The following is a 24,699-nucleotide window of genomic DNA, read 5'->3' as shown; positions in this document are numbered from 1 at the left end:
TGCCACCATTTCACCGCCAAATGCGATCAAATAAAGAAAAACGTTAAATTTTTCAAAATTTTAGATTTCTCACTGAAATCATTTACAAACATTTTGTGCAATTATGGCACAAATGGTTGTAAATGCTTCTCTGGGGTCTCCTTTGTTCAAAAATAGCAGACATATATGGATTTGGTGTTGCTTTTTGGTAATTAGAAGGCCGCTAAATGCCACTGCGCACAACACGTGAATTATGCCCAGCAATGAAGGGGTTAATTAGGTAGCTTGTATGGAGTTTGCAGGGTTAATTTTAGCTTTAGTGTAGAGATCAGCTTCCCACCTGACACATCAGACCCCCTGATCCCTCCCAAAGAGCTCTCTTTCCTCCCCCACCCCAAAAATTGTCCCTGCCATCTTAAGTACTGGCAGAAAGTCTGCCAGTACTAAAATAAAAGGTATCCTTTTTTTATATATAGCATATTTACATATGCTGCTGTGTAAGATTCCCCCCCTTAGCCCCCAACCTCCCTGATCCCCCCCAAAACAGCTCTCTAACCCTCCCCCTCTGCCTTATTGGGGGCCATCTTGGGTACTGGCAGCTGTCTGCCAGTACCCAGTTTGCATGTAAAAATGTTTTTATTTTTTTTTATTTTTGTTTTTTCTGCAGTGTAGCTTCCCCCCCCCCCAAGACTAATCCCCCACCCCCTCCCAGATCCCTTAGATGACTTTAATCAGGGATTTTATCCCTCCTTTCTCCCCATAATAAAAGAAACCGTTTCTGTAGTGTAAGTGGTTCCCACCCGCTCCCTCCCCGTGCACGCGCCCGCCCACCACCCCCCGTGCACGCGCGCGCGCCCATGCGCGCCCCCGGCGATACCGCCCCCGATCCCGCCCCCCTCTCTGACCAAGAAGCCATCGATGGCCGCCCACCCACCTCCCACTTCAGCTCCCACCCACCAACGAATGCGGCCATCGATGTCCGGTGCAGAGAGGGCCACAGAGTGGCTCTCTCTGCACCGGAGGGGTAAAAAATGTTATTGCAGGATGCCTCAATATCGAGGCATCCTGCAATAACCGGAAAACAGCTGGAAGTGATCAGGATCGCTTCCAGCTGCTTTCCACACTGAGGACGTGCAGGGTACGTTCTCAGGCTTTAACTGGCTTTTTTCTGAGGACGTACCCTGCACGTCCTCAGTCGTTAAGGGGTTAAGCAACTTTCTAATTTACTCCTATTATAAAATTATCTTCATTCTCTTGGTATCTTTATTTGAAAAGCAAGAATGTAAGTTTAGATGCCGGCCCATTTTTGGTGAACAACCTGGGTTGTTCTTGCCGATTGGTGGATTAATGTAACCGACCAATAAACAAGTGCTGTCCGGTTTCTGAACCAAAAAAATAGCTTAGATGCCTTCGTTTTCAAATAAAGATAGCAAGAGAACGAAGAAAAATTGATAATAGGAGTAAATTACAAAGTTGCTTAACATTGCATGCTCTATCTGAACCATGAAAGAAAAAAAATTGTGTTTAGTGTCCCTTTAATGTACTTTTGCCTAGATCAACTAGACCTGTGCCTAGGGAAGCACATTTTGAGGGGTAATTCTATAGCATGATGACTTCCCATATGTATGCTTCCAGCACGTTTTATTTATTATTGTATTGCAGATCACCAATCCCTTGTTGTCTAATAGGGGTTTCATGACCTCTCCAAGCATCTCTGCTCTTTGGTTGTGAGAAATATATGAGGAACATTTTGTCGGGGGCTTCAGGGGGTAGCACAAAAACAAAACACACCACTAAGCTACTGTAATTAACTAAACTATGCTAAACAAATATGTTTTAAAGGTTTGGCTATTAGGGAACAGACTGAAAGAAGCAAACTATTTGCTTTGAGAATAGCATGAAAGAAAATATTAACACTTAAGTCTTGTGTGTAATACAGTGATGTTTATTAGGAGGTGTTGAGGGTTCTGTGAACCCTAATCATTATTATAGTCCCATGTTCATGACATATGTTTAACTAGGACAAGGAGTTATACATAAATAGCAGGACAATGTAGTAGAAAGTGAGAGCCCACATCCACGCCCACACTTAATATATAGGTTTATGGTCATTTCTGTTAATACCCCCACATTTTCAGGTCTAGCGCCACCCCTGGTGTAAAGCAGAATACATCTTGTTCTTGGCCGAACTACAGTGTTTAATCAAATAAATTTGAATATTCTGACCAAACCACACAAAAATAACAGAACATTAGCCTCATAAACTGATTGCAACTATGTATTTAAAGGGACAGTCTAGTCAAAATTAAACTTTCATGATTCAGAAAGGGCATGCAATTTTAAACAACTTTCCAATTTACTTTTATCATCAAATTTACTTTGTTCTCTTGGTATTCTTTGTTGAAAGCTAAACCTTGGTAGGCTCATTTGCTAACCCCTTGAAGACTGCCTCTTATCTCAATGCTTTTGACAGTTTTCACAGCTACAGGGCGTTAGTTCATGGGTACCAAAGAGAACATTGTGCTCACTACCATAGAGTTATTTATGAGTCAGCAACGATTGGCTAAGATGCATATCTGTCAAAAAAACTGAAATAAGATAACAGTCTGCAGAGGCTTAGATACAAGGTAATCACAGAGGTAAAAAGTATATTAATATAACCATGTTGGTTATGCAAAACTGGGGAATGGGTAATAAAGGCATTATCTAACTTTTTTAACAAACATTCTGGAGTAGATTGTTCCTTTAATAGATTAAATTGCAGACGTGCTAATTTTTTACTTCTTGCAAAATGTATTGCTTGGTGAAGAAGTAACTTTCGGCTAGATTACGAGTTTTGCGGTATGGGTGAAAAAGCAACGTTAAGGCTCATAACGCTGCTTTTTCACTACCGCTGGTATTACGAGTCTTGCAAGTTTACCTGCACCGCACACTTTTTTGGCCGTAACGCAACGTAATTACCGCAGCTTTCAAAAAGTCCTTTTTCAATGGGACTTCCATAGCGCCGGTATTACAAGTCTGTCTGGGAGGCCAAAAAGTGAGCGGTACAGCCAATACCGTCAAGATCCATACAGTAAACTGAAAGTCAGTAGTTATGAGTTTTACGTTACAAAGCTGTAGCCTAAAACTCATAACTAAAGTGCTAAAAAGTACACTAACACCCATAAACTACCTATTAACCCCTAAACCGAGGCCCTCCCACATCGCAAACACTAAAATAAAATTATTAACCCCTAATCTGCCGCTCCGGACATCGCCACCACTAGAATAAACATATTAACCCCTAAACTGCCGCACTCCCGCATCACAAACACTAGTTAAATATTATTAACCCCTAATCTGCCGCCCCTAACATCGCCGCCACCTACCTACATTTATTAACCCCTAATCTGCCGCCCCCAATGTCGCCACCACTATACTAAATTTATTAACCCCTAAACCTAAGTCTAACCCTAACCCCCCTAACTTAAATATAAATTAAAATAAATCTAATAAAAAATTCCTATCATTACCTAAATAATTCCTATTTAAAACTAAACCCTGCAAAAGGCCGTTTTAAGGGATACTGGTAGTTTAGTTTAGGCTAGGGTGATTTTTTATTTTAGGGGGGGGGGGGCTTTTTTTATTTTGATAGGCCTATTAGATTAGGTGTAATTAGTTTAAATATCTGATCATTTCTTTTTTTATTTTGTGTAATTTAGTGTTTTGTTTTTTTTTTGTAATTTAGGTAATTGTATTTAATTTATGTAATTTATTTAATTGTAGTGTAAGGTTAGGTGTTCGTGAAAGACAGGTTAGGTTTTATTTTACAGGTAAATTTGTATTTATTTTAGCTAGGTAGTTAGTAAATAGTTAATAACTATTTAGTAACTATTCTACCTCGTTAAAATAAATACAAACTTGCCTGTAAAATAAAAATAAACCCTAAGCTAGCTACAATGTAACTATTAGTTATATTGTAGCTATCTTAGGGTTTATTTTACAGGTATGTATAGTTTTAAATAGGAATTATTTAGGTAATGATAGTAAGTTTTATTTAGATTTATTTTAATTATATTTAAGTTAGGGGGTGTTAGGGTTAGACTTAGGTTTAGGGGTTAATAAATTTAGTATAGTGGCGGCGACGTTGGGGGTGGCAGATTAGGGGTTAATAAATGTAGGTAGGTGGCGGTGATGTTAGGGGCGGCAGATTAGGGGTTAATAATATTTAATTAGTGTTTGTGATGCGGGAGTGCGGCGGTTTAGGGGTTAATATGTTTATTATAGTGCCGGCGACGTTGGGGGCGGCAGATTAGGGGTTAATAAGTGTAGGTAGGTTGCGGCGACATTGAGGGCGGGAGATTAGGGTTAATAAGTATAATGTAGGTGTTGCGATGTCGGGGGCGGCAGATTAGGGGTTAATAAATATAATGTAGGTGTTGGCGATGTCGAGGGCGGCAGATTAGGGGTTAATAAGTGTAAGATTAGGGGTATTTAGACTCGGGGTTTATGTTAGGGTGTTAGGTGTAAACGTTTCCCCATAGGAATCAATGGGGTTGCGTTACAGAGCTTTACGCTGCTTTTTTGCAAGTGTTAGGCTTTTTTTCAGTCAGGTCTCCCCATTGATGTCTATGGGGAAATCGTGCACGAGCACGTAAAACCAGCTCACCGCAGCTTTCAGCAGCTCTGGTATTGGAGTGCGGTATGGAGCACAATTTTGCTCTATGCTCACTTTTTGCCTGATAATGCCGGGTTTTTATAAACCTGTAATACCAGCGCTGTAGGGAAGTGAGCGGTGACAATAACTTGTTGCAAGTTAGTACCGCACCGCTCATAACGCAAAACTCGTAATCTAGCCGTTTATTAGGCATTACAACTGTTGATATTAAAGGAATAGTATACACCAAGTTTCATATAACTGCATGCAATAGACACTACTATAAAGAAGAATATGCACAGATACTGATCTAAAAATCCAGTATAAAACCTTTTAAAAATGTACTTAGAAGCTCACAGTTTAGCACTGTTGATGAGGTTAGGCTGGGGCACCCACTAAAATAGGCTGAGAAAGCAGTAAGATTAGACCCCCCCCCCTTTCCCCTGCATATGAAAAGACCCATTACACAAACAAGAGCAAACAGGAGTCTGTATACATCTAAAACTTTGGGGCTTGGTTAGGAGTCTGAAAATCAGTACAATGTTATTAAAAAATAAGCAAAACTATACATTTTTACAAAAACACTCCCAGACCAGCAATATAAATGGATCATCTACAAAACATTTATGCAACGAAAAATCTAGTGTACAATGTCCCTTTAACAAATGAAACTTACACAGTAGCTTCTTAGTCTGATAAACTCAACCCGCATAGAAATGAACCTTTCAGAATTTCGACTGAGATTCTTGATGTGTTCCACAAGGTCTGCGCAAAACTTGTACCCTCCTTTCAGTACGCACAGCACAGTAATATAGTTATCCCCAATATCTTTCATTATGTCGTTAGCTATGCGTTCAATCCTGCAAAAAAATAATAAACAAATAATAATTTACAAAAGGTCTATGATTTAATCTCACAAGTGATGATCAAAGAAGAGAGTCCTTACACAGCAAACCAGCAATTACTTATTTGTTTTACAGATACTGACATGAAATAATTATTTCTGGAACAAGATAGGAAAAGGAGCTCTGATAGTGTCCTTTTTAAACAGGGAAAGATAAAAGCAAAATTAGTTTATAGCAGAAACCTATAAAATCAAAAAGATAGATAAGTCCTTTACTGCCCATTCCCCAACTTTGCAAAACCAATATTGTTATATTAAAATGCTTTATAACATTTAAGCCTCTAAATTTCTGCCTGTTTCTAAGCCCCTGAAGGCCGCCTTTTTCTCAGTTCATTTTTATAGCTTTTCACAGCAAAACACTGCTAGTTCATGTGTGTCACATGGATAACATTGTGCTCACTCTTGTGGAGTATTCATGAGTCAGCACTAATTAGCTAAGATGCAAGTCTGTAAAAAGCACTGAGATAAGGAGGAAGTCTGCAAAGGCTTAGATACAAGGTAATAACAGAGGTTGAAAGTATATTAATATAACTGTGTTATTTATGCAAACTGGGGAATGGGTAATAAAGGGATTAGTAGACTGTCCCTTTAAGGCATATTACTTTTAGCAATAATGTGATATGTCATTCTTCCATTCAATACCCATTCCCCAGTTTTGCATAACCAACACTGTTATATTAATATACTTTTTATTATTATTAGTTATTTTTAGAGTGACAACAGATTCCGTAGCGCTATAAATATAGGCATGACATGCAAGGCAATTTTATAGGGATCAAGTGGGAAGAGGGCCCTGCCAAGAGTTGCACTGTTGTAGTCCGCTCTTATGAAGATGATCTGCAAACAGCTGGACTCTTAGGCTTACATGTTAAGAGGGTTCAAGGGGATAAAGGAGAAGAGGAACTGAGGTTAGAAAATGTTAGTGTAGGTTGTATGCATCCCTGAGCAGTATAGTCTTTAGGGAGCGCTTGAAATTTTGAAAAATGGAGAGAGTCTTGTGAAGCTAGGCAGAGAGTTCCACAAAACAGGGGCCAGTCAGGAGAATTCCTGTAGACAGGAATGTGAGGAGATAACAAGAGAGGAAGTTGTGAACAGAGCGAATGGGACGGGAGGGAGAGACAAAGTCTGAGATATAAGGTAAAGCAGTGCAATTGAAGGCCTTGTACAGTATGTCAGTCAGAATTTTGTGTTTAAAGGGACAGTAAAGGTTCAGAATAATGTTATATAATTCTGCACACAGTGCAGAATTATAGAATATTATTTAAGCGGTAACTTCGAAAATTTAAAGTATTTCCCAATTTTGCTGTGTAACGTTGGACTCCGCTCCAGGATCTACTGAGTGGGTCTTGGATATCCAAAGCACTTTGCGGGCTTGCTGGCTAGTCACAGCAAACCCAGTCGCGCTATTGGAATAAATGTAACTCGCTCCCGCTACTAGACCAGAGCGGGAGCGAGCTACATTTATTCCAATAAAGCAACCGGGCATGCTGTGACTAGCCAGCAAGCCTGCGAAGCGCTTTGGATATCCAAGACCCGCTCAGTAGATCCTGGAGCGTAGTCCAATGTTACACAGCAAAATTGGGAAATACTTTTAATTTCGAAGTTACCGCTTAAATAATATTATATAATTCTGCACTGTGTTCAGAATTATACAACATTATTCTGAACCTTTTCTGTCCCTTTAAGTCTGTAGGCTAGAGGAAACCAGCAAAGGGATTGGCAGAGAGGTGCAGCAGATGAAGAATGATGTGTAAGGAAGACAAGCCTGGCAGAGACATTCATTATGGATTGTAAAGGAGCTAGATGGTAGCTAGGGAGACCAGATAGGATGGATTTGCAGTAGTCAAGGTGGGAAAGGATTAGATAGTGTATTAAAATCTTAGTTGTGTCTTGTGTAAGGAAATGTCGAATTTCAGAGATGTTTTTAAGGTGGAAGCAGCAGTAACTGTCCAAAGACTAAATGTGAGGAGTGAAAGAAAAATCTGAGTCAAGTGTGACCACAAGACATCAGGCATGCAGGGTTGGGTTAATAATGGAATTATCAAAAGTTATAGAAAAATGAGGGAGAGGTTTAGGTTAAGGTAGTGAGAGGACATCCAGGATGAGAAATATAAGAAAGACAATTAGTGACACACTTTAACAAGGAAGGAGATAGGTCTGGTGCAGAGAGGTAGAGGTAGATCTGGGCATCATCAGCATACAAATTATATTGAAACCCATGGAACTTTATTAAGGAAACAAATGATGACGTATAGATTGAGAAGAGAAGGGGGCCAAGGACAGTGCCTTGTGGTACCCCAACAGAAAGTGATAAACGGGCAGAAGATGTGCCAGAGAAAGCTAAACTGAAGGTATGGTTAGACCGGTAGGAAGAGAATCACGAGAGGGCTGTGTCACAAATGCCTGAAGCATTGGAGGGTTTGGAGCAAAAGAGGGTGGTCAACAGAATCAAAGGCTGCAGTAAATCGAGGAGGATTAGCAGAGAAAAGTGGCCTTTTGATGTTGCTGTAAATAGGATGTTGTTATCTTAACGATTGCTGTCTCTGTGGAGTGTTAGGGCAGTGGGTCAAGGAGTGAGTTTAATGTAAGAAAATGTTATAGATGTGTATAAACTAGCTTTTAAAGAAGTTTTGAGGCAAGGGGAGGGTAGGGAAATAGGGTGTTAGTTGGATTGAAAGTTTTTTTGAGGATTGGTGTGACAAGTGCATTTTTTAGTGATGAGAACAATATATCGGTGCCGAGGTGGAGTAAAGGGGTATGGGTAGAAGAGAGGGAGAGGAGTAGCTGTGTGGGGATGGGATCGAGGGGACAGGTAGTGAGGTGAGAGGAGAGTATAAAGGTAGAAACTTCTTCCTCAGTAACGGGGGAGATGATGGTCAGAAAGAGAAAAAGGGGAATTTGTGAAGTTTGAGAGAGTGCATCGATAGCTGAAAATCAAGGGAGTGATCTCTATAATTACCTGTCACTAAGCACCAGCAGACTGCCCATAATCTCAGTGTTTTTAAAATCTTGCATTTTAGTTAGTCAATACTGGTCCTTGTATAACCAATATCATTCTCCACGGGAGTGAGCACAATGTTATTTATATGGCACACATAAACTACCACTGCCTAGCTGTTGCGCAAGATTTAAAAAGCACTGCAAATAGGTAGTAAAGGTATTATCTATTTTTTTAAATAAATTTAAAAAAAAACAAGGATGTTGTGTCCCTTAAATGGGACATATCGCTTAAAGGGACTGTTTACCCTATTTTTCTCCCCTTTAATTTGTTCCCAATTTTCAATTTTACCTGCTGGAGTGTATTAAATGGTTTATAACTAGCTCCTTTGCCTTTATATTGGCAATATTTGAAATAGTTGATTTCCTCAGCAGTATCCCTACCTATACTAAATGTTTCTATACTTAAAGGGACAGTCAAGTCAAAATTAAACTTTCATGATCCAAATAGATATTACACTCCCAGTGGGAGGTAGGAGAGATACGCCATAAAATGGTATACAGGCAGAGATAATATAAAGAAGCATGTGTAAAGAAAGTGATGAAAAAAGGAAATCTGATTTCACTGCAAGCTCAACCCATTTTAATGGGTTGTGGTTTCAAAGAACAAAAGACAGGTATTTCATGTAAAAAAATAAACGTAAAGAAGAAATTTCTCATACATTTCATACTCAGGTATAACAAGTCATTGGAAACACATTAAGGGAAACACAATTTTATAGTACACTGTCCCTTTAAAATATTTCTGTCTAAGTCTATCTTTGAAAATCCAGCAAATAAACATTCTTAAGGTATTTTGCAGGAAACAAAAAGAAAAGTAAAAGCTGTGTAAATTTAAGGTGAAGTGCATGACTGTGAACAACTCAGTGTGGGAATCTGACTGATAGAGACAACTCCCTCAGAAAAAGCTGGTTTGTTTAGCACAGGAATATCCTTTTTTTACCTTCAAAAACACAAACAAATGCACTGTAATATATTTTGAGACCAACATTCTCTTTAAAGGGACAGTCAAGTCCAAAAAAAAAACTTTCATGATTCGAAAAGGACATGCAATTTTAAACAACTTTCCAATTTACTTTTATCACCAATTTTGCTTTGTTCTCTTGGTATTCTTAGTTGAAAGCTAAACCTAGGAGGTTCATATGCTAATTTCTTAGACCTTGAAGGCCGCCTCTGCATATGACAGTTTTTCACCATTAGACAGTGTTAGTTCATGTGTTTCATTTAGATAACATTGAGCTCATCCATGTGAATTTACCGAGCAGTGAGCACTAATTGGCTAAAATGCAAGTCTGTCAAAAGAACTGAAATAAGTCTGCAGAGGCTTAGATACAAGGTAAACACTGAAGTAAATAGCGTATTATTATAACTGTGTTGGTTATGGAAAACTGGGGAATGGGTAATTAAGGGATTATCTATCTTTTAAAACAACAATAATTCTGGTGCTGACTGTCCCTTTAAAATGGAACAGAGATTTTTTTTAGTATCATGTCCCTTTATGTTTATTGCAAACTATTTTATTTTTTAAATGTGTTTCATCTATAGGATTTCAAATATTAAGAGCGTTTTAAAAGCAAAGATATTAAATATTAAAGGGACATTAAGCTCACAAATGAATATATATTAAGGCACTGGAAAAAAAAAACCACTTAATCTAGACACCCCCCAACAATTTTAGTGTTTTCATGCACAGCACTATACAACTATGTATCACTGACTTGTACTAATACATTTAGATATTAGACATCTGAAAAACTTTGTATTTTGTTCATTTGTTTTTTAAATGAATAACGAAATTCCCCTCTGTTTCTGGCACCAGATATATTAGAACAGAAGTGCCACTTAAAATATCTGTGAAAGTAAGGCTTTTTGACTTTCCTTACTATTCTTATATATCCAGTGTTGGAACTAACTGAATACAGGTAATAGAAGATGCAGGATTTTTTATTTCATTATTAATTTTACAAAGAAATAACTAATGTAAGTGCCTACATGAGGTCAAATGGCAAAGTATTATTCATGCCACAGAACTACTCCTCATAACGTGATGCAAATTCTGCTGGCCTAGTTGGCTTAGGCCAAAATGACTCCCCTTACTTTATGTAATATAGATAGGCAGGCAGACAGATACTGCCTCACTGTCCTGCATCTGTGGGATTTGTTAAAGTAAAAGGCTATTAAATTACCCATGTGGCACATACACACCAGGGGGCTTAGGAAGATGAGATGGAAGGAACTGAAGGGTTATAAAGCTGACGGTTTGAAAATTTAGATTTACACACGAGAGTTCATAACTGAATTGGCAGATATCTAATCAATATTAGACTGTTGTATTTACTTAAACTAACTACTGTTTGTGAAATACTTAGCTCTTGTGCAATACCTATTTTTCAGAGAGACAGTGGGAACTGGACTATTTGACACATAAACTCAAAGGGCCAAAGAAGCTGGCTCCAGTAATGTAACACATTACACAGACATACATTATATAATATTAAATTAAATGGATCCAGCAGCACCAAGGTGCTATGGGTGTCCTAGGGACTCTAAACCAGGGTTCCAGGACCTAATTTTAAGGAATTTGCGCCTTTTAAGTTTGTTGCGCCTTGTTCTAATTGCACTAGTCTATGTATGTATAAAAATCATTAAAAACGTATGTTTAGAATAATAGTTGGAGAGGACATATGAATATTTCATTTGTATGTGTAAAAATAGATAAGAAATGATCTTGCAGAGAGTGAGAGAGAGAGTGAGAGAGAGAGAGAGAGAGAGAGAGAGAGAGAGAGAGAGAGAGAGAGAGAGAAACTGGTTAAGAATCAATTTGTCCTTTGGAATCGTACCGGTCAGCAATGACACCATGAGGAATATATACACATTCTAAATCTTCGCAGTAATGGTTAGGTAATGAAAACACATCCAATTGGTATCCAGGCCATTCATCGGGAATCTGTTGAACAAAATGACATCAAACCATAGTTCTGAAGTTTGTCATAATTAAATCATTCTATTCAAATAAAATAATGTTATACTCAATTTGTGCATATCCTAGTAATAGTAGCATTAGGATAAAGGTGAGAGAAAAAATAATACTTGACAGAAAATGTATTTAATTCTCAGTTTAATCTATGCCTATGATTTAACCACAATTCGCTCCCAAAACAGAAACAAAAGCCAAAAGTTGCAACCAGGATGGGAATATTAAGTCAAGCAGCTACAGGGCCAGGGTTATCATCTGAGGTCTGACGTAAAAAAAAAATGACTAAGATGGTATCTGATCTGAAGTTTGAAATGGCAACGTGTTTCAGAGGGGCTGCAGGACCATGCATCTGATCTAAAGACTGATGTAGCAATATGGTTGAGAGTTGCTGTAGGACCATGGGTCTGATCTAAAGACTGATGTAGCAATATGGTTGAGAGTTGCTGTAGGACCATGGGTCTGATCTAAAGACTGATGTAGCAATATGGTTGAGAGTTGCTGTAGGACCATGGGTCTGATCTAAAGACTGATGTAGCAATATGGTTGAGAGTTGCTGTAGGACCATGGGTCTGATCTAAAGACTGATGTAGCAATATGGTTGAGAGTTGCTGTAGGACCATGGGTCTGATCTAAAGACTGATGTAGCAATATGGTTGAGAGTTGCTGTAGAACCATGGGCTTGATCTGAGGTGTGATATGGCAATATGGTAGAAACTATCTGCAGAGTCAACAGTCTGATCCACGTTCTATAATATGCTAAGCAGGGAACAGATGTTTAATGACCTTCCAGCAGGAGGCAATAACTAATATAGTAAAATCATTTTAAATGTTTCCTAAAATAAAATAATAAAATGTTTATTTCCCAATAAGGAGTATAATGTTACAATTAATTATGTTGCTTTGCTTTTTCTTTACATTTCTACTTAATTCAATACCCAGTCAACAATATATGTAAACAGATCAAATAACTGGATCTCTCAATATCAGCACAGCAAGTCGGTATCAGTCCCTGGAAGAACACATCCATTAGGATATCAACATATTTACAAGCTTTTCATTTGTTCAGGGCCAGCTCTATCATTGAACCAGGTGGTATCATAAGACCCAGGTTGTATTTGACAGGAAGAACATATTCAAGCTATTTTTTTTCCCACAAGAGAAATTCTTCTCATATGGGGTTGGGAATGAGCATGCCCCTGCATGAAATTTCAATCTGTGGAATTTTAATCAACTTTGATTGTGTTTAAACTGTAGTGGATGTAATTTAATTATTGGACTCAAGCAGCAAAATAACTTGAGTTAACCCTACATCTAACAGAGCTTGATTTCAGGATATACACAACTGATAAAGCTGATCCAGGCACATGAAATAATAGTCTCAAATTCTTACATGGAAAGAATCCTTAAAAGGGTACGAAACAGTCTGTTTCATTGTTGTCATAAAAAAATACTAAGCAGTTGCTTATACATAATAGAAATAATTGCAATATGTATTATTCATCATTTTAAATGGATTTTACCTGTTATTTCTTTTTTTTTTAACTTTGTGTAGTGTCATTACATCCTGTCACAGCCCTACAAGGTGGCTGTGGTCTCTACAGGAAGGTTTATCTAGCTTGATGTCAGTAACATGAGCTGGTTAACCGAGAGTCAGATTTGCTCATGCTCAGAACCGACAGAATAAAAATTCTCCACTCTTATCACACTGGGGTAAGTGCTACATTGATAATTTCTAATAATTTTGCAAGAAAACAATTAAGTTGTGTGCTGTTTTTATACACAATATGTTTCTTTTTATGTTTACTTTGATTTAACATATTTGTTTTTACCAAATGAGTACTGTTTAATATCCCTTTAAGCAGAGGATTGAGAATGGCTGGGTGAAGCCGTGGCAACTTGAGGATGGAGTCAGGATGGATCAGGGCAGAGTTAGGTTACATGTGAGTGAGTGGATTCTCAATATAGACAAAAAAAAAAACATTCAGTAGGTAGCACTTTCACTTAAAACTTGCAATGCTTTATTAATATATATATTGTAAAGCAGTAGGGCATAGCTCACCACAGCAGGGTCAACAATGGACTGTTTCCTACCAAAAAGGCTCATCATCAATGCTCATGATGTGAGTGAAGCCAGATTTAATGAGCAGCACCAGTGTGGTATAGGCCAGGGGAGTGGCTAGGAGGTCCCAGGTTACATTTAGTGAACCCAAGGCATTTATAGGGAAAGGGTGGTGACATGAGGGAAATTGAGACAGAGCTTCCAGACCAGGGGGGGATATTTATCAAGCAGTCAACTGCAAATACGCTGGAATTTCACAGAGTAATTGTGGCAAGCTTGATTCGACCTAGTTATCAAAGCCTACAGACCGGAAAAATTAGACATTTGTGATGTAACATAAGATCCGCTGGTCTCAATCCAACACAGATTGATGCTTACATCATTACAGATGTTCCGAATACACATTCGGCACTATTTAACACTTTTTCGAAGTTATCAAATAGTTAACCGGTACGCTTGCAGCTATTCCGGCCCAGTGTACCTGGTTTTCAATCCGCCACCCTGGAGGCCGTGAATGCCATAGGAATCAATGGGAGTCTGAAAGCAGCGAAAGCTTATGTTCTATGCTGCAAGACAGGGCCGTCTTTAATATTGACTGGACCCTGGGCAAACATTTTTTTGTGCCCCCCGATGCAATTTCGCTCTCGACCCCAACATCCCAAAAACAACTAAATCAATTTATTTTATCATTTTTTTAAATTATTAGCCCAGAAGTGGATCATCCACTGCTGGGCTAATCATTTAAAAAATTGCAATATGTGAAACTGGACCTAAGCAGTACTAATAAGTAAATAAATATATAAATTCCTACACTGTGGATTAATTTAATATGCTTTTGAATGTAATTCTGGTGTGAGGTTAGCTGGTTAAAGAGATTTAGAGCTGTTTAAAGAGATTTAGGGCAGCCAACAGGAGCAAAGCAAGGGAAAGACTGAGGAGGAAGCATGGAGGTGCAGACAAATATAAGTTTACTGACTGGAGCAGCAGAACCACTATGGGAAGCTGTAAAATATGAGACAGAGAGAAAAAAAAACTAGAAAAATAATTGGATTGGAACAGCCAATAGGATTTTACCAGCTTTAATTCTATTGACTGATTGGAAACTTTCAGCCAATAGGAATGCAAGGGACACCATCTTGGATAATTTCTTTGGGGCAATGCCCCGCAAAAGGCCCTTTTAAGGGCCATTGGTAGTTTATTGTAAGCTAGGTTTTTTTTTTATTTTGGGGGGGCTTTTTATGTTGATAGGACTATTAGATTAGGTGTAATTAGTTTTTTATTTTTATACTGTGTTTTTTGTTGTAACTTAGTGTTTGTTTTTGTAACTTAGTAATTTTTAATAGTATATTTAAATAATTTGAGTAGGTTAGGGTTTTTCAATATGTAATATAGTTAATTTAATTGCTAGTTTAATGTAATTGAAGTATAATAGTTAGGGTAGATTAATTAATAGTTTAATATAGTTTATTTTAATTCTAAAGGTAAGTTTTAATTTATTATAAGATAGGGATGTGGTAATTTTAATTTAAAGTTAGCTGGTTGTTAGGTTTAAGGGTTAATAGCTTAATTTAGTTTATGGCGATGTGGGGGGCTGGCGGTTTAGGGGTTAATATGTTTAGTTAATGGTAGTGATGTGGGAGGCCAGGGGTTAATACATTTATTTAGAGGCGGCAGGGTCCGGGAGCGGAGGGATAGGGGTTAATACATTTATTAAAGTTGCAGCGGAGTCCAGGAGCGGCGGGATATGGGTTAAACACTTTAGTATAGTGGAGGTGTTTAGTGACAGGGTATAAATAAAGTTGGTAAAAAAACGAATAGACGTGAGATTGATGACTGCTAGTTAACAACAGTCCGATGCTCATCACCCCGTACTTGGTGCTTGGCTTTTTGCCGGCTTTTTTTATAAATATGGAGATCATATTCAGGTCCACGGCCGCGATGTTAGGCGAGGGTATTGGTGCCAGCAAATGCAGCATAGTTGAGACTTTGATAAATATCCCTCCAGGTTTATTTTGTGAAAAGTGGGAGCGCTGAGGTCAGTATGTACTATGAGTGAGTGGCATGAGCATTTAAAGGGACAGTTCACCCAAAATTTTTCTCCCCTTTAAATTATTCCCTATGATCCTTTTAACCTGCTAGAGTGTATTAAATTGGTTGCAAGTAGCTCCTTTACTCCTATTTCAGCATTTGAAATAGCTGATTTAGCCTGTGGTATTGCCACCTATACTGAACAAATTAATACTGGAGTATAGGCTATTGAATAGTCTAAGTATACACAGCCAGCAGAAGAGATTACACTCTCAGTGGGATGCAGGATAGTTAAGTAATAAAATGATCATTTTCCATTGTTCTCTATATGTTTTGAGCTTTGGTGTTCCAGCCAAATAAAAGATAAGGAAGCAAGTCTGTTTACACAAACTTAGAACATAATGAGATCTGATATTAGCGCTGCAGAATCTGTTGGCGCTCTACAAATAACTGATAATAATAATAATAATATCACCTTTAAGTTCAACCCATTGTAATAGGCTGTGATTTCAAAGCACAAAATCAGCTTTTAATGAATAAGTAAAAAAAGAAATGTATTTGATAACGTTTCATTTTATCTTGGAACATGGGCAGTCCACAAACACGCCCCATATTAATCAGATAAATTGTATAAAAACCATTAAGGGTTTTACACAAATACCAGGGTTTTTATTACCTTTAATGTATCAAAAATCCTCTGTTTAAATAAGTACATTTTGTATAGCTCATTGAAATGCATTCTAACGCAGTAGTCTGTTGTATTGCTGACAGTGGCATTGTTGAAGCTAACAACACACCTATGAAATGTGTAGGGTGTGTAAGGAATAAACAGTGCATATGTTACCTTGTATACTAGTTCAACTTTTTGGGGTAAATTGTATAAAGGAGGCTGTTCCATCAATAACTGTGATATCAAAGAGCAAGAAAAGAATTACCACAACTCCACGTTCTTTTGTACAAAGAGAAGATGATGCACGGTTCTCAGCCATATTGTTCTAGCGATTGTAAACAGGAGTCCTCCTATAAAATGTAAACAGAGAAATATCTAGGAATTTAATACAACATTTTTAGAGGCATCAATTTTTCAAAATGCAGAAAAGTACATATTTCAAAATAGTTTCTTGTTTTGATATTTAAAAGGACAGTAAAGTCCAAATTAAACTTTCAGAATTCAGATAGGGCAGGCAATTTTATACAACTTTCCAGTTTACTTTTATTATCAAATTTGCTTTCCAAGTTCTCTTGGTAATGGTATTAGTTGAAAGCTGAACCCAAGTAGGCTTGTATGCTAATTTATAAGTCCCTGAAGGCTGCCTTTTATCTGAATGCATTTGACAGTTTTGCACAGCTAGAGGGCATTAGTTAATGTGTGCCATATAGATAACATTGTGCTCACGCCCGTGAAATTAAAGAGTCAGCACTAATTGCCAGAAATTCAAGTCTGTCAAAACAGCTGAGATAAGGAGGCAATCTCAGAAGCTTAAATACAAGGTAATCACAGAAGTAAAAAGTATATTTCTATAACTGTGTTGGTTATGCAAACATTGGGAAAGGTACATAAAGGGATTATCTAAATTTTTAAACAATAATATTTTTAATGATAACTGTCCCTAAGTATAGGCTTCCTTCTAGAACGTGCACCAAATTAGTTGATTTTGCAAAACTTTAATAACAACATCTTACACATACTTAAAGGGACAGTCTACACCAAATGTTTATTGTTTAATAAGATAGATAATCCCTTTATTAACTAGTCATTGGTTTTGGATAACTAACACTGTTATATTAATACACTTTTGACCTCTGTGATTACCTTGTATATAAGCCTCTGCAGACTGCCCCCTTTTATTTTGACAGACAAATCAGTGCTGACTCATAAATAACTCCATGGGAGTGAGTACAATGTTACCCATTTGACAAACATGAACTAGCAGTGCCAAACTGTGAAAAACTGTCAAAATGCACTGAGATAAGGCATTCAAGGGCTTAAAAATTAGCATATGAGTCTACCTAGGTTTAGCTTTCAACAAATTGTATTTGAATTTCAGCGCTACATTAAAATTTAAGTTATAGTGCATCTTCACTACAACTGATTAATTAAACTCCATCTCAAATATCACTAACATTTCAGATCTGTTTATACTAAGGGGAAAGTTTACCATTGGTTTAACAGACCTCTGTGTTTGGACACAAACAAACCTCACGTTCCCCCCAACATTTTCCCACTAGAATCTGAGAAGGAGAGACTCTGTAAATATGAGCTGAGTGTGGCAACTCAGGGGCTCTGACAATGATGGTATTAGGGTGTGACATGGGAAGGGTAAAGGCGTGGCATGGGCATAGTTTAGATGATCCAAGGGCAAGGCTTACCGGGTCCTCATTTTCAGAGAGTGAACATTTATTAGCAATTTATAGGGAAGGGAGACCTCCTCCTAAACCATTACTGTCAAGTAAAATTCAGTACAGTTTAGACTTTTCACAAAAAAAAATTTCCTCTGCTTAGACTTTTATTCCCACAAGAAGTAAAGCAAGAATTAAAAAGAAAAATGACTCCTATAATAAAAATAATATGATATATAATAATAGCGATACAGTTTAATCAGACCACAACTCTCTCAATCAACAATTCAAAGGCAAAATAGGTTTCTGCTCTTTCGTGACCATAGCTAGTTGTCATGCGACATCTGACATCTACATAACTCAGTTAGACTGGTGAATATCTGAAACTTGGTGTAAATAAGTTGAAGGAAGAAAAAAAGCAGCACTTCATGAAAGTTAAACCTGTATATTACCAAGTGCTATACAAGACCTGTATATTACCAAGTGCTATAAAAGACCTGTATATTACCAAGTGCTATAAAAGACCTGTATATTACCAAGTGCTATACAAGACCTGTATATTACCAAGTGCTATAAAAGACCTGTATATTACCAAGTGCTATAAAAGACCTGTATATTACCAAGTGCTATAAAAGACCTGTATATTACCAAGTGCTATAAAAGACCTGTATATTACCAAGTGCTATAAAAGACCTATATTACCAAGTGCTATAAAAGACCTGTACAGGGAGTGCAGAATTATTAGGCAAGTTGTATTTTTGAGGATTAATTTTATTATTGAACAACAACCATGTTCTCAATGAACCCAAAAAACTCATTAATATCAAAGCTGAATATTTTGGAAGTAGTTTTTAGTTTGTTTTAGTTATAGCTATTTTAGGGGGATATCTGTGTGTGCAGGTGACTATTACTGTGCATAATTATTAGGCAACTTAACAAAAAACAAATATATACCCATTTCAATTATTTATTTTTACCAGTGAAACCAATATAACATCTCAACATTCACAAATATACATTTCTGACATTCAAAAACAAAACAAAAACAAATCAGTGACCAATATAGCCACATTTCTTTGCAAGGACACTCAAAAGCCTGCCATCCATGGATTCTGTCAGTGTTTTGATCTGTTCACCATCAACATTGCGTGCAGCAGCAACCACAGCCTCCCAGACACTGTTCAGAGAGGTGTACTGTTTTCCCTCCTTGTAAATCTCACATTTAATGATGGACCACAGGTTCTCAATGGGGTTCAGATCAGGTGAACAAGGAGGCCATGTCATTAGATTTTCTTCTTTTATACCCTTTCTTGCCAGCCACGCTGTGGAGTACTTGGACATGTGTGATGGAGCATTGTCCTGCATGAAAATCATGTTTTTCTTGAAGGATGCAGACTTCTTCCTGTACCACTGCTTGAAGAAGGTGTCTTCCAGAAACTGGCAGTAGGACTGGGAGTTGAGCTTGACTCCATCCTCAACCCGAAAAGGCCCCACAAGCTCATCTTTGATGATACCAGCCCAAACCAGTACTCCACCTCCACCTTGCTGGCGTCTGAGTCGGACTGGAGCTCTCTGCCCTTTACCAATCCAGCCACGGGCCCATCCATCTGGCCCATCAAGACTCACTCTCATTTCATCAGTCCATAAAACCTTAGAAAAATCAGTCTTGAGATATTTCTTGGCCCAGTCTTGACGTGTCTTGTTCAGTGGTGGTCGTCTTTCAGCCTTTCTTACCTTGGCCATGTCTCTGAGTATTGCACACCTTGTGCTTTTGGGCACTCCAGTGATGTTGCAGCTCTGAAATATGGCCAAACTGGTGGCAAGTGGCATCTTGGCAGCTGCACGCTTGACTTTTCTCAGTTCATGGGCAGTTATTTTGCACCTTGGTTTTTCCACACGCTTCTTGCGACCCTGTTGACTATTTTGAATGAAACGCTTGATTGTTCGATGATCACGCTTCAGAAGCTTTGCAATTTTAAGAGTTCTGCATCCCTCTGCAAGATATCTCACTATTTTTGACTTTTCTGAGCCTGTCAAGTCCTTCTTTTCACCCATTTTGCCAAAGGAAAGGAAGTTGCCTAATAATTATGCACAACTGATATAGGGTGTTGATGTCATTAGACCACACCCCTTCTCATTACACAGATGCACATCACCTAATATGCTTAATTGGTAGTAGGCTTTCGAGCCTATACAGCTTGGAGTAAGACAACATGCATAAAGAAGATGATGTGGTCAAAATACTCATTTGCCTAATAATTCTGCACTCCCTTTATATTACCAAGTGCTATAAAAGACCTGTATATTACCAAGTGCTATAAAAGACCTGTATATTACCAAGTGCTATAAAAGACCTGTATATTACCAAGTGCTATACAAGACCTGTATATTACCAAGTGCTATAAAAGACCTGTATATTACCAAGTGCTATAAAAGACCTGTATATTACCAAGTGCTATAAAAGACCTGTATATTACCAAGTGCTATAAAAGACCTGTATATTACCAAGTGCTATAAAAGACCTGTATATTACCAAGTGCTATAAAAGACCTGTATATTACCAAGTGCTATAAAAGACCTGTTTATTACCAAGTGCTATAAAAGAATGTATCAACTTATTTGTTATGTTTAATATTGATGTACTTAATAAAAACAACTTTCTGTCATGTCCCTTTTTTCTGTGAGAAAACGTATTCTAGTATCAGTTGTGGATATGCATTTCTTGATAGTTTAAATAAACATTTAATTCAAGGGGCAGAAAAGTGAAAATTAAACTTTAAAGGGACAGTCAAGTAAAAAAAAAAAAACTTTCATGATTTAAATAGGGCATGTAATTTTAAACAACTTTCCAATGTACTTTTATTACCAATGTTGCTTTGTTCTCTTGGTATTCTTAGTTGAAAGCTAAACCTAGGAGGTTCATAAGCTAATTTCTTAGACCTTGAAGGCCGCCTCTAATCTGAAAGCATTTTGACAGTTGTTCACCACTAGAGGGCGTTAGTTCATGTGTTTCACATAGATAACATTGAGCTCATGCATGTGAAGCTCCTAGGAGTCAGCACTAATTGGCTAAAAATGTAAGTCTGTCAAAAGAACTGAAATAAGGGGGCAGTTTGCAGAAGCTTAGTTACAAGATAATCACAGAGGTAAAAAGTGTATTAATATAACAGTGTTGGTTATGCAAAACTGGGAAATGGGTAATAAAGGGATTGTCTACATTTTTAAACAAAAAATATTCTGGTGTTCACTGTCCCTTTAATGATTCAGATAGAGCATGCAATTTTAAACAACGTTCTAATTTAATTCTATTATGAAATTGGCTTTGTTCTTTTAGTATCCTTTTTTTAAAGTAAAGCTAGCTAGGCTGATAGGAGCATGTCTTTAGCATTCTAAACTTTAACTATGTGTTTAACCCCCTTTTCAGGGATATAACAGATTGAATTTTCGGCTTTCTAGGGAGCGTGGGATAAGAACCGCTTTTACACAAATGCAAGAGGTGTTTAATGTCCTTTTGAACTATTATAACATTACTCAAATTGTTTTTTGAAGACACATTATCAACTAGTGGGTATTGTTTAGAACATTAGAACTGCTGGTCTCAAGCAACTGGTGATCTTGCAAACTAGGAGATGGCAGATGTAAATCACCCCTGATTTATTCAACTGGGGTGATTCACAAGCCCTACTCTCACAATTGGTTGCATGAGGGTAGGGGGAAGCAGATACATATGGGGAACATATGTGCTCCACAATTTGAGATCTAGGGGCCAATTTACCAAAGTGCGAGCGGACATGATACGATGTAGTGTATCCTGTCCGCCGCACATCGATAAATGCTGACATGCACAAGCAGTTTGGCCGCTAGCAGGGGGTCAATCAGCCTGATCGTATAGGATCGGGCGGATTGATGTCCGCGGCCTTAGAGGCGGCGGACAAGTTATGGAGTAGCTCCATTCAGAGCTTGATAATTCAGCCCCCAAATCTTGCCCTAAGGAAACTTAAAAACCTTCCATTTCACATCACACATCCTTTATGTCAGTGTAATTCTAGCAACCTTGTAAAATATATCATTTCTAAAATAGGTGCAGTATACTGTCAATATAAAGGCCTCAATCTGTGAAGAAAAGATCCAACAGCAATCTTTATGCAATATCTAACATTTTATTTAAGCTGATTTCATGCAAAAAAACCTGTTTAATAAGCATAATTTTGTTACCTTGTATCGCCCATTTATGCTAAAAACATTACTTAAAGGGACAGTCTACTTGAAAATTGTTATTGTTTAAATAGACAATCCCATTATTACTCATTCCCCAGTTTTGCATAACCAACAGTTATATTAATATACTTTTTACCTCTATGGTTACTTGCACCTAAGCCCCTGCAGACTGCATCTTATCCTGCCCCTTAGCTCAGTGCTGTTTAGAATCTTGCATTTTAACCACTCAGTGCTGGTTCCTGTATAACTATTATCATTCTCCACAGGAGTGAGCACAATGTTATCTATACGGCACACACAAACTAGCACTGTCTTGTGCAAGATGTAAAAAGCTTATAGAAAGAATAGAGATAAGTGGCAGCCTGCAGGGGCTTTGAAAAATACAGAATTAGAGTTTATAAAGTATATTAATATAACAAGGTTGGTTATGCAAAGCTGGGGAATGGATAGTAAAGGTGTTATCTATAGGTTTTTTTTAAAAGTACACTGTCCCTTTAAACATTTAATATACTAGCACAATTTGACAAGCACCAAAAACAAGTGAACAAAGCCTCATAAATATTTTATTTCTGTCTCTCACATATATATTTTTTATTACATACATATTTGAATAAACACAAACATATGTAAAAATGTATGCAAATGTCAATTTCTGCACAAGATAACTGTAACTGATTTCTTGAACTCAAAGTTACACCCACTGGCAGCGATTCTGATGATCATGTGACATCTAGTCACACAGTCTTCCTATTTAAAGGGACATTGCACACTAGATTGTTCTCTGTATAAATGTGTTGTAGATTATTCATTTATAAAGCCCATCTGGGGGTGTTTTTGTAAAAATGTATAGTTTTGCTTATTTTTAACATTGCGCTGATTTTCAGACTCCTAAACAAGCTCCAAAGTTTTAGATGTATACAGACTTCACATTGCTTCTGATTGTATAATGGGTCTATTCATATGCAGGGGAGGGTCTGCTTTCAGCCCCTTTCAGTGGGGTTTTCAGACTAATCTCATCAACAGGGCTAACCCGGGAGCTTCTAAGTAAGTTTTTAAAAGGTTTTATACTAGATTTTGATATCAGTTTCTGTGCATATTATTCTTTATATTAGTGTCTATTACATGCAGATAGATTAAAACTGGTGTATACTGTCCCTTTAATTATCACCCTGCTTAAAATTCACACTTCTCTCAAAAAAACATTCTTCAAAGCCATATATGTGGAATGTTCTAATACAAAAGTAAATGCTCCTAATCTATAGTACCAGAGTTATAGCAAGGAATACGAATATTAGTTAGGTAAGGTATAAATATATATTTACTTTCGCAAACGGTGACAAAGTTAGTGTGATAAACACACAGCCTAGGTACTAACACAGATTACAATATGCACGGACAAACAACAACTAACACAGGCCTAGAAAGTGCAGACCATGCTCTCACCTCCTCCAGTTTTCAAAGCAATGAAGAGAACAGGAAGGAGGGCTCAACTCAAACACATGCTTGTTTCCCTGTTAGTTTTGCTGGCAGTTTGCAGTAGTCTGCTTAACCCTTCCATGTCAGAAAGGAATTTCACTCTTTGTAAAATATGCTGGGCTAATGTGGCTTTGCAGGAAACGCTATACAGATTGAATACAGAGTGAGTGAAGCAGGCTGACACATTCTGTTTATCTTTTATTTTTCTCCTTTATAACTGCTTTTCCCCTACTTTTAAACACTCACTGTTATTAGAATTTATACTCATTTTGGTGGCAAATCCACATTTTTCTATTATATGTGAATTTTGTTTTCAGCAGTAATGAAACATTCCATACAAGTAATATTAAAAAGCTCCAGTTGTTTAGGATATTTTTAATTAAAGGGACATTCAACACTAAATACATTTTATAAGCAGTGAGTGTACTCCCCGGAGATCAAGCACAGGTCTTAATAACTGTAAACTTTATTAAGAATCCTATACAAACATACGTCTATGCAAGAGGCACTACCTGACTCTACCATTGTGCACATAACAACAGGTTGATATGGTTCATACCAACTGATAATCTCAATATCACACATTTCCCTTTTTCTTTTCTTTTTAAACAACAGAAAACTTAAAGTAGTCTATGTGAAAAAACTTCAGTCCCTTTTAACATTGTTCAATTAGACGATTAGGTTTTTTGATATATCGACCTGACCTTGTTTGCATTGCATCACTGGCAGGCAAGTCAGTCGAGCTTTGCAAAGTTTCTCTGGCATCTTCATTGTCCAGCTGCAATGGAGTGTTCAGACACAATGGTACCACCATTTTGAAATCTAGCTTGTTACATATTTACACATGTGCTGCAACCATCCTTTAGGTACCTGCAGTATAACTTAGGTTCCATAATGACAGAACCCTAGATTAGGGGGAGGTGCATGAAATGTATTTAGTGTTCCGTTAAATAGATTTTAATTTATATCTGTGTGTACACTGCTAATCCTGAGCTGAATATGGCTATGCACATATGCTGCCCCTGACTGGCGATGTTCAGTTCAGCTCTGTTTAAGTAATAGTGCAGAATTAAATAACTTAGCAC

The 24,699-nt window shown here is 37.5% G+C and overlaps 1 protein-coding gene across 1 annotated transcript in view; it reads right to left on the bottom strand.

Moving 5' to 3' along the window:
* Positions 1 to 23,638, bottom strand: part of PRTFDC1 (phosphoribosyl transferase domain containing 1) — a 51,345-nt gene extending 27,707 nt beyond the window's left edge. Inside the window, exons 1-4 of the mRNA XM_053713935.1 lie at positions 23,582 to 23,638; positions 16,516 to 16,600; positions 11,357 to 11,463; positions 5,292 to 5,475 (exon numbers count right to left, since the gene is read on the bottom strand). Coding sequence (XP_053569910.1) covers positions 5,292 to 5,475; positions 11,357 to 11,463; positions 16,516 to 16,569 — 345 coding nt within the window. The 5' untranslated portion in view covers positions 16,570 to 16,600; positions 23,582 to 23,638. The remainder of the gene's footprint in view (positions 1 to 5,291; positions 5,476 to 11,356; positions 11,464 to 16,515; positions 16,601 to 23,581) is intronic.
* Positions 23,639 to 24,699: the final 1,061 nt, after the last annotated feature.

The sequence above is a fragment of the Bombina bombina genome, chromosome 5 (genome assembly GCF_027579735.1).
Source record: "Bombina bombina isolate aBomBom1 chromosome 5, aBomBom1.pri, whole genome shotgun sequence".
Lineage (NCBI taxonomy): Eukaryota > Metazoa > Chordata > Amphibia > Anura > Bombinatoridae > Bombina > Bombina bombina.
This window is presented reverse-complemented; position numbering and strand designations above follow the sequence as displayed.